General features: G+C 38.7%; 1 protein-coding gene across 1 annotated transcript; it reads left to right on the top strand.

Moving 5' to 3' along the window:
* Window positions 1-10,201: 10,201 nt before the first annotated feature.
* On the top strand, window positions 10,202-11,130 carry LOC113279426. The gene is made up of 2 exons (XM_026528122.1): window positions 10,202-10,794; window positions 10,896-11,130. The coding sequence occupies exons 1-2, from the start codon at window positions 10,202-10,204 to the stop codon at window positions 11,128-11,130; spliced, it is 828 nt and encodes a 275-aa protein (XP_026383907.1).

Here is an 11,130-nt window from a genome sequence, read left to right as displayed (position 1 = left end):
CGCGAATGATACGTGAATCATTCGCGAATTTACTAACTAGCGTTTCAACAAACTCCTTGATTTCATGATATTTCCTTCAAATCATGAAAATAATATAAAATTAGGAAAAGTGCCATGGGACCGGGCTTATTGGCCGGTCGTCCATGCCTTAGCCATATCCGGTCCCACACTTTGTGATTTCTTATTTTATTATTATTATTTCCTTCATCTAATGAAGTTCCTCAGTTTCAGCAAAACCCTGATTTCTTCATATTTTCTCAAATGTTGCTCAAATGCACACCAGAAAATACTCAGGACTGAGACACGGACACTCAGGTGACATGAGCATATTACCTTAACCGACCAAGGTTGGCCTTTTGGCTTCCAAGAAGCCGGTCCCACACATTTTCACCATTTTGACCTAACTTGTTCACATTAGGTTTAAAACTCTTCCAAAAAACTTGGAATTTCATCATGCGATCGTCAGTCGATCCCATGACCAACCAAGGCCGGTTCCATGACCCCTTGGTCGGTCCCTCATTTATTCATTATTAGGTTTTGTTACCTAACGCTCAGACGAGCATTATTTTAATAAATGATTAAACCAGCATTTAATCATCCTTTCACCAACTGGTCTTCAAGAGACTTTGGTGTTTTCTCACTCGAGCATCTGGGCGCTACATGGTTAACCCATCATCCCATGTAGTCGGTCCCTCCTTCACTCCGTGGTTGATTTTCAATAAATCATTGATTGATCTAATCGAAATTAGGGTTTCGAATCCAAGGTTCATAGTTCCATATTCAAACACTAATAATTTTATGTTGATCCCGTAATCAACATTTTAATTATCATACTTGGTTCTGCCAGTATTTTAAATTAATATTTTTATTTGGTTCTGCTACCAATAATTCATCAAATGAGCAACATTTGCTCGGACTAAGAAATATTGGTTCAACTATCAATATTCAACAATTCATCAAATGAGCAATATTTGTTCACCTTAACTATCAACATTTATTCGACAATTATACCTCTGTCTCAACAGACATGTTCAATTCATGAGTCCCAGAACATTTGTTTGACTCAGCAATATAAAGACTCATCGTCTGATCAAGTCAGCAACTGAGTAACTAAAATCACGAGACATCAATCGTGTCACATGGGGGATATCAACTAGGGTTTTGGTCTGATAGTCTGTAGACGTGTGATCATACACGATGAGAATGTGAGCAAGTCGTGCAAACAGTTAGAGGAGTTATCGAAGTAGTGGGTGGACAATCATCCAAGTCTCCGCACCATAAGCAACTGGTTTTAACACGATTTCCCACTTCCCCACTCTTTGGCTCCAGCAACTGTCGCACTTCATGGGATCAATGTGTCTACTACTTCTAGCAATATAAATAAGGCTCTGAATCCATGATTGAACAACAACATTCGTCTAACAGAGAATTCTATACGATCACTCACTCTCAAGAATTCGATCAATCAATCAGAACTTATTCGAACTCAACAGTTCGTCAAATTTGAAGAAACCTTAAACACATTCACAATCCTTGATCACCATTGATCTCACACATTTCTCAGCTTCCCTCTTACAGATCGACCCATCCTCTCTTGTGACTGAATTGACTTTGGAACGACCATTGTCTTGGTTTAGGCCAGAGTCCTACAGATTAATCTCTCGAATTCAAAGCACTCCCTTTTTTCAGTGCATCTGTGTGAGGTTAGACAGTTCGCTCGGTTCAAGGAGTTTCCTCCACACGGTCGTCTCCTCAATTCCTTAAAAACCAGCAACTCGTTTTGTCCCATCTACAGATTGGCGACCACAGTGGGAGATTAATCTCTCGGTTGCAATCCCATTTTCCACAAAGATAGTCGATCTTAGGTCAGGTTCAGTTACAAATCCTAACCCAAATAATGCCATCACTAGCAATACTAGTGGTACTCCAGAAACTACTCCGGCTTCTAAAAACGGCACTAGCGGTACCATTCCTCCTCAAACTAACATCGGAAGCAATCCTCTCTTCAGCCGGTCTCCTGAAGAAATCAGAGAAAATCCGCCTACCATAGGTGATCTCATGAAGGTGCAAGAGATTCTTGCCAAGAATCATGTTGACATGGCTTCCACTCAGAAGGAGTTATGAAATTATCTCAAGACTCTTACAAACAAGATGTATGATAACATTCAGGAGAAAGGAAAAGCTAGAGAAACATCTCCAGACGATAATCCTGAAGTCACTCCAATCCATGTAGTAGATGATGAAGAAGTTCATAAGTCTGCAGAAAACCCGCCAACAAAAGAATCGTCCAGTTTCATCACTCTTGAAGACCTGGAGCGCCTTTTGGAAGATCGTGGAAAAGATAAGACGACCTCTGTCCACCGTCACCAACCTCCACACCCTTCCACTACACAAAAGATTCATCTGCCAAAAGGTTATACCTCTCCAACATTCACCCTTTATGATGGAGCAGGCAATGCTCGAGGACACATGTTTCTTGGTTTCTGGAAGAATTGGGTGAACATGAGCACAACCATGTCGTCCGTATGAAGGAATTTTCAAAGTCTCTAAAAGGCAGGGCATATACCTGGTACAACAACATCGCACCAGGAAGTATCACAAGTTGGGGAGAAATGATTAATGCTTTCTACATAAAATATTTCTTCGTGTCAGAACAAACTACCCTCTCTGATCTTGGAAGGATGTTTCAAATGAGCAGCGAACATCCTAATGATTATGTGAAAAGGTTCAGAGTTCAAGCCCTGGACTGTCATGATCCTAATGTCACAGAGAAGCAGCTTGTAGATTTGTGCATCAATGGAATGATCCCGGTCTACAGAGATTTACTGGAAAATCTCTGATTCCATACCTTCTCAGAACTCCATGAAGCGGCTAAGAGGTCAGCAACTACCGCACCTGCTTTACTGGAAAGAGCCAAAGCTACAAAGTCCGAAGAACCACGAGAAACTCGAGGTAACAGACGTTTAATCAACAAACAGTACAACCTCCAACCTTCCACAAATGTTGTTGCAGAAGGGATCAAACGAAAATCTAAGCCACAACGCAAGCATACTTCTCCAGCTCATTCGAAAGCACAAAGGAAGGATAATGCACAAGCTCCTACCGAACACACAGGAACTGATCAAGAAGCACCTAATTTCCTTTTTCCCATTGAAGAAGTGATTGAACTACTAGATGTTTAAGTTAAAGACGGTGCAATCAAGTTGCCGTATGTCAAGAAAGAACCAACTGAAGAAGCCATGGAAAATCCTCGTTACTGTCGTTTTCACATGTTCGTCAATTATCCCACAAGTGACTGCAGAACTTTGAAGCGCATATTCAAAGAAAAGGTCAAATCAGGAGAGCTTAACTTGGGGACTGAAGGAGTACACAGAGATCCTCTCCCGGTCAGAACCTTCACTCTCTTTGAACCACCCGTCAAGGAAGCAGTTCAATCCTTAATTGAGCATGTATGTGAATTGTTGTACTTATCAAAGGCTCAAAGGAAAGACATGTTTGCTTCATTGAATCACATCGTGTCAAGAAAGCGTTTATCGATTCAGGAGACACTTCCTGAGCCTTCAGTAACAGACGAGGAAATATATGACTGGGGATTTCTCGCCACAGTCCATCTCAAAGGAAACAAGTTCAAACGAGCGTTGATTGATGTTGGCACTACTGTCAATGTTATCCCTTTCAAAACTCTCAGAACTTCTGGTATCACTCAGCAAGAAGCTATTCATGCTCCAATTTCAACCATGGATCATGAAGGGACGCCCAGAGATGCTTATGGCTACATTACCTTCAAGCTGAAGGTAAACTCGACCTGGACAGAAACCAAGTTTTACATAATCCGAGAAAATCCAGGATATGATATGATCCTTGGATGTACGTGGCTTCATGCTGGAAAGGTAACTCCAACACCTTCAACTGCACATTTCTCTATTGAGGAAAGCTCTGATTCGGAAAAAATAGAGAATACTCAATCGCTTGAGCATCTGAAGGAAGTCAAAACCTTGATGGAACTGACAGAAAGACCTGAAGAAAATGTGCATGCTTTAATAAAAAGGTTTCGCACTCAGGCAAGTCTTATTCCTCCTCATACATCCACTTTATCAACTTTCAAATATGTTGCTTGGGTTCGAGGGCTTCACTCCACCAACAACTTAGCTATTGCAAAATGATATGAATAGATAACCTCACCTCAGCAATATTTTACCAAGTGGTTAGACGCGGAACCTCTTCGAGTCGAGCACCTCACTAATACAGTCATTACTCAAATAATGGATGAACACGACAAGCAATATCCTAGATACTCACCCCTCCGCGAATGTCCATATGTACCGCAATATTGGAAGGCTTTGACAACATGGAATCCCACTGCACGAGGAATTCCGAACCAACAGAAGATATTCAAGGCGCGGACAATCAAGTCTAACAAGTTCCAGGAAGGAGATTTAGTTCTCAAAGCAACTAAGCATAACTTTCATTCTACAAGGAACTCCATTTGGGAAGGACCTTTCATGATCTCTAAGTCTGTTGCTGGTGGATACTACAGATTAATCAACATGGATGGCAAGGCGAATGTGGCAATAATACACAAAACATGGCTCAAGACATTTGACGCCTAAGATATTGGATACTTGAGGTATTGGGGTTGAAGGCATGAACGCCCAAAATATCTGAATTTGGCATTTAGGATTTTCTTTCACTGTATTTCAATTTCTTCCAAAATGTTTGCAATACTTGCATTCAGTAATTTGAATTCAGCAATCTATCAAAGTTCGGTTTACTTATAGAAAATCTCTATCAAATCCAAAAGAAAATCCTCAATCATCTACTTATCCAAAACCAATCAAAAATCAAAACCAAAAATAAAACCTCACATCTCTCAAAAGTTCGGAAGTTCAAGAGATCATGGAAAGGAAATCAAAGAAAATCAGCAAAATAAGTTTTTTGCTCCTCTGCATCTTTCAAAACTTGTAAAGCAGCCTTGTCCATCTCCAGCACTTCAGTCAATCTAGCAATCTGGGGAAAGGGTATGTTATTCTTGCATGAGTCTTTGATAATTATCTTCTTACGAAGCCACTTCACGTTGAAGCCAAGTCTCTCAGAATTCTCCAAGTTGAACTCCCAATCAAAGAGTACATCTGGAGTAACAGTATTTCTAACTCTGGTGCATATATCATTTATAACACGCAAGATAACACCTACTTGGATTGTTAAAGAATAAGCACGCTTAAGGTCTCTGTCAAGGATGATGTGACCAAACTTCCTCCATATCTTCTCGTACAAGCCTACATATCCAATAGGACCGTTGAATCCGCCAACTAGTTCGTGATATGGGAGTGATGCGCCAAATGGAGGATCAAAATCAACTCCTTCACTTGGATATTCATGCACGCGACTTCTACAGTCACGACAAACGTTTCTTCAGTCTCCTCTACTCGTGGTTCGGTTTCTTCCATCACTGAAGCAACAACAATTGAAGTCTCAGACTCTGTAACAATTTCAGCAACAATTATCTCACGGCCTTGAAGTGCAGAGATGGTCGTCTCTTTATCAATAACCCCAGGGTTGCTCGAGTGATCATCATTGGTTCCTTCATTCTCAACTCCGACATTTGGCACCTGATGCAAAGATTACATGAGATTAGAGCTATCCAAGTATGAAACTAAGGGAAATCGTAAAATCTATCATGTAAGTGAACTAATACTATTTAAGTTCTTTATTATACATGCAAGACATGAGAAAATAGTGTGAAATTCATCAAAACACGTTTTACAACAAGCTCATCTGAAGAGATTTTACACTGCCCTGCATAAGACGTCAAACTGGGAGCAATTGGTGAAGAATCTAAGGTTGCGTTATATACCATTCTCTTCGTATATATGTTATCTACATCATATCAAAATTTCATAGAAATTGGATAAACGAGTAAAGAGATGTGGTCAAAACATTGGACTACATGACAACTGAAATTTTCTGGAAGTCTCCTGGAAGTTTACTGTTTCGTAGATTTCGACCTCTAAACATGCTCAAAACCTAAAAAATATTTTTTTCCAAAGCTTGGAAATTTTATGGGCATAAGAAAACTGGGTTAGACCATAAAAATCCAACATCGGACAAAGATTCTACAACATTTTTACTAAAGGACAGAATTCTGGATTTTCTGGTGACGTATTTCCGCAAAACTTTTGGTATATTCACATGGATTTTCATTCATTCATTCATTCACAAATAAACAAGTTTATACTTCTATGAATAAAATATAAGAGAAATACTTACTTGGGTGGTCTCTTAGGCGTTCAAAGAACCAGAATTGCCCGTATCAGCACCAAGAGCATTGCTTTCATTCGGTCTTGAGTTTTAGGAATTCTCTTCATCACAGTCCTCCAAAGATGAACGGGAATCACCAGCACTCTCCACTTCCATGTCAACATCCTCCTGGATGCATTCATAACAATTAGAATTTTGTTCACAAACGTTGTGATTAAATGTGCAAAGAGATACTTACATCAACTTCTTCTTCAACATTCGATTCAGAAACTGTTTGCCCAGAGAATTGAAGGTCATCGATACTTGACGGGGTAAAGTTCTGTAATGGAGTAACAAACATTGGTTTTGTGATCCTAATTACACGGATGAGAATAAGTCACGGCGAAATAAATGTTGACAACTCACTAAAGAAACCACTGGGGACTTTATGGTGTTAGGCAACATCTTATAATTTTTGCTCCTGCCTTCCCCGCCGTGAGTAATTGCTTCTGTTTCCGAGAAGTCTACATCGATTCGAGGTCTCACGATACGACCGTCCTGCGAAAAATTGATGAAATGATCAAAATACAATTACCATGTCCTTATGAAGATTACAAGAAGGATACATACTTGTGAACACCCTGGAGATGTCTTTCGCTTATCGTCGGAGAGATACTTCAATCTTGGTCGAGTAGAAATCATCTCAGCAGAGGGATGATCTTTCACCAAGGGCTGAACAGCCGTCGCAAAGTCATATAAGCGATCAAATTGTTGATTCCAAAAGTCTATGTAATCTGGAGTTACATACGTAATTCGTTCAGAACAAGGGAACCAGTAATCACTTCATTCCACATGTGTACGGTATAAACGGGTCTTGTGTTGTTCAAACGATGGTATTCTCTTTCGAAGAGTTGGAACGCACTGATCCATACCCATTTGTCGAGCTGCTCTGTCAATGTATATTCTTCCACTGAAAGGTCTCCATATATCGTTGATACTAAGTGACCAGGAGTGCAACTCAGCATAAAAGACCTTTCGCCATCACTCAGATCCGCACCAGATTGAGAAAAATAAGAAAGAATTGACACCCATGGGCGAAAATTAAACTCAGACTCATTATCTAATACATCGACAAGATGTGCCTTAACTCGAGGATGTTTTGTGGACCAACGCATAATCCTGGCATTATCCTTCTCAGAGAAAACATGATGAGCGTCAGCATTCGGTCCTTGTAAGATAGTACGAGGAATGGGCGCATAATTCTTAAAGTGTTCCCGCATCAAAGCTTGGAGAAACATCGTATTGGCATAGCATTCAATCTTCATAAAGCTGTTTGAGACACTGGAGTCTATAATCAAGGAGTCTAAGTTAGAATACAAAGAACCCAAGAATAGGCTACCTATCAGAAGTTGCTCACCTTTGGCCATCTTAATGGCAAAGGGAATCACGAACGGCTTCAAAAAAATTCCACTATCTTCAAATACATCTCTGGACAACCATAAACACAAGAAAGCAGCAATAGATAACGTACCGTCGACAGGCCTGTCAGGAGCATTATCTCTTGGCCACCAGTGTGTTAACCAATGAACATAAAAACATTTGCTGGATACTTTATTAATTTCCTCCATTTCAGCTGTCAAGATGTTAGAGATCACCCTCTCTTCTGCCGAAAGACCCTCAGGAAGATTGCGCGTGATTGGGAGATGTAATAAAGCAACTACATCCTCTAAAGTGATGGTAAAATTTCCCCAACTGCATATGAAAGTATGGGTTGGAATGCACCAGCGAGCAAGTAGAGCTACTATACCTCGCACATCGTGAAAGATAAATAAATCTCCAGATGCTTGAATAGCCCTTATTATTTGTGCACTATCCAGCATGGCTCGAACATGAGGAAAGCCTAGCATATGCCTTGCCCATCCAGAAAACTTTTCTAAAGGTCGTCGAGAAAGCTTAAATTCAATAACTGAAGCAGAAAAATATCTTCGCTGAAGACAGAATCGGATGCCCGCCCGAGGAGTTACAAGTTTCTTCTGAGAAATATCTCTGGGATTTATCAGAAGACGAAATTTTGGGGTCTGGATACGCCTTTCAGGTCTATGATGAACCACGAAGAAAGAATCCTTTGTATTCGGAATATTCTTGATTCCAGGAGCTTCTTCTTCCCCTTCTTCATTTTCATCCATACATGTATCATCTCTAGAGGCATCATTACCTTGGGAATCAGACATTCTTACGAAGTAGATGTAACATTCACACAACACTCTACTTCAGTATATCATCCATACAAGATGCAAACTTTAACAAAACAATGGAATCATGCAAGTCGAGCTCTGAGGATCGGGCGAGTCGAGATTTGAGGATCGGGCTACCAACTCACTTCCCTTTCTCTTTCTCGATTTCGACTTCAGTGTTCTTCGTTATTAATTCAGGTGATTTCAACATACACGTCAATGATTGGCGTTTATTTCTTCTTCAAGTGTTAGGGTTTTTCTTTTAATTCAGGTAGTTATCATTAATTTTGTTCATGGAAAATTCTTCAAATCCAGATATGGGTTCTTCTAATATTGATTCAAATAACTCTGTAGATCTTATTAATCCTGTTGAGGAAAGTCCTTCAATAGATCTTTTAAAAGGAACTGATGATAGATGTGCAATTTGGAAGTTCTCATTAATTGGAAGACTTGATCTACTTCGATTAAAATTTTCTGAAGCTGTTTTGAATCTAAAAAGTCAGTGAAAATTAACTGGTCAATGCAAAATGATTCCATTAGGAAAAGGATTTTTTACAATCAAACTTGATAATGAGAAGGATCAGGGCTACGTTAAAGCTGGTAAGTGGGAAGTTCGTCATCAGGAATTCCTAATTTTCGTCCAGAAAATCATCATACTTCTTATGCAAATATTTGGGTTCATTTTCCAGGATTAACCTTAGAGTACTGGGATGAAAAAACATTATTCATCATCTTCAAAGCTTTGGGTACTCCTGTTAAAGTAGATTAAGATACCTTAAATTTTGAAAGTGGATTGTATGCAAGAGTCTTAGTCAATATTGATTTGGAAAATAAAGTCTGCATAATCTTTGGATCAAAACAAAATTTGGAGGTTTTATGCAAGATGTTTTACTTACAAACCTTCCAAAATTCTGTCATAACTGCAAAATTGTAGGTCATTTTCAATCTGAGTGCAGAGTAAAGAAGGTATCACATGAAACAAGTACTCAACAAAACAACAATAATTCTCCACTGTTTGGTTCCACATCAAATAATCAAAATAACAATGATTCTCATAAAGTACAGGAAGTAAACAAGAGAACTACTTCTCCTACATCAACTCCACACCCAACAAATGGTGAGAAGTTTGATATTTGTTTTACTCCAGTAACAAATATTAATCCACAAAAATTTATTCCTCCACATTCCAGTCCTGCACTCAATATTACTTAAGGAAGATTTGGTTCATTAAATACAGTTGTTGAAGAAGAAATTGTTATCAATATGACTGAGGAAAGAACTATTTTAGATCCAACAAGAATATCACAAATAGCTTAAGACAATACAGTGGAAAAAAGTGTGACCAATTTCATTAATGGGAAGGATGGTTCAATATCTGAAGAAAGAATTCCTATCACTACTTGGTCAAAAGTGATTCAAAAACCATCTGCATCAAAGACAACCAGCTCAACTGAACAAATTCAGCAAGCAGACCCAAAGGTAAAAATTCCTCAGAATACTAATAAATATAATTTTAGGAAGAATCAAGGAAGGGGGGGTACTAAGGGCCTCCATCCTCAACTATGAAGATAATTTTTTGGAATTTAAGAGGCCTTAGAAGGACTAGGGCTCAAAAGAAATTCTGGACTTTAGTTAATCAATTTTCTCTATCAATTCTTTTTATAGCTGAACCAAAGGTAGTGTGTAGTTCATCTTTTTGCAATAAGCTAAACTTACCAGGAATGCAATCCATGGTTATTCATAATTCAGTACTAAATAAAAAGGGGAATATTTGGATGTTCTGGAATAAAGCATTGCCAACTCCATCTGTGGTTTCATTATCAAGTCAAATGATTACTGTCAGTGTTGGAGATACTCTTATATCAGGTGTGCATGCTCATGTTAGTGTTGTTCATAGAAGAGTGTTATGGTCAAAAATGGAAGCAATAAGTGCTCTAAAGAAGCCATGGCTAGTGATTGGTGATTTTAATACTATAATTTCTATTGATGAAAAGGTTGGAGGGAGAAGTCCTCATAGAAGAAGTATGCTTGATTTTACTGAATGTTTGGATAAGTGTGAATTGATTCAAGCTCCTCATTCAGGGTTGCAATATTCTTGGTCAAATGGTCAACAAGGTACTAAAAGAATTTTATGTGCATTGGATAGAGCAGTCTATAATCAGTTGTGGGTGCAGAAGTATGGAAACTGGAATTATAAAATTGGTATCAGAATTGCATCTGATCATGCTCCTTTATTAGGTGGTAGTAATGACATTCCAAAGCCACTAAATTGTCCAAAAAATTTCAGAAAAAGTGGTTGTCTCATCCTGGATTCATGGAAGTGGTGCATTCTAGTTGGTCTGAACCTATGAGGGGTAATCCATCTTTTGTTTTTCAAAGCAAACTAAAAAAGTTGAAAAAAGTTTTAAATGATTGGAATTGGAGTGTGTTTGGAGATGTTCATGTCAAAATAAAAGAAGCTGAAAAAGCAGTAGAAGAATCAATGAGTATTTCAGATGACAGTCCTTTTGATGTGGAATCTTTAAATACTTTGGTTGATGCTGAAAACATTTTTAATTCTAGAGAAGTTAAGTTGCAAACTTTATTAAATCAAAAAGCAAAAATTGATTGGGTCAAAGATGGTGCAGCCAATACAGCATTTTTTCATACAAATTTATAG

This window comes from Papaver somniferum, chromosome 5 (genome assembly GCF_003573695.1).
Source record: "Papaver somniferum cultivar HN1 chromosome 5, ASM357369v1, whole genome shotgun sequence".
NCBI lineage: Eukaryota > Viridiplantae > Streptophyta > Magnoliopsida > Ranunculales > Papaveraceae > Papaver > Papaver somniferum.
Note: the sequence above shows the minus strand (reverse complement) of the source record. Positions and strands in the feature narration are given on the sequence as shown.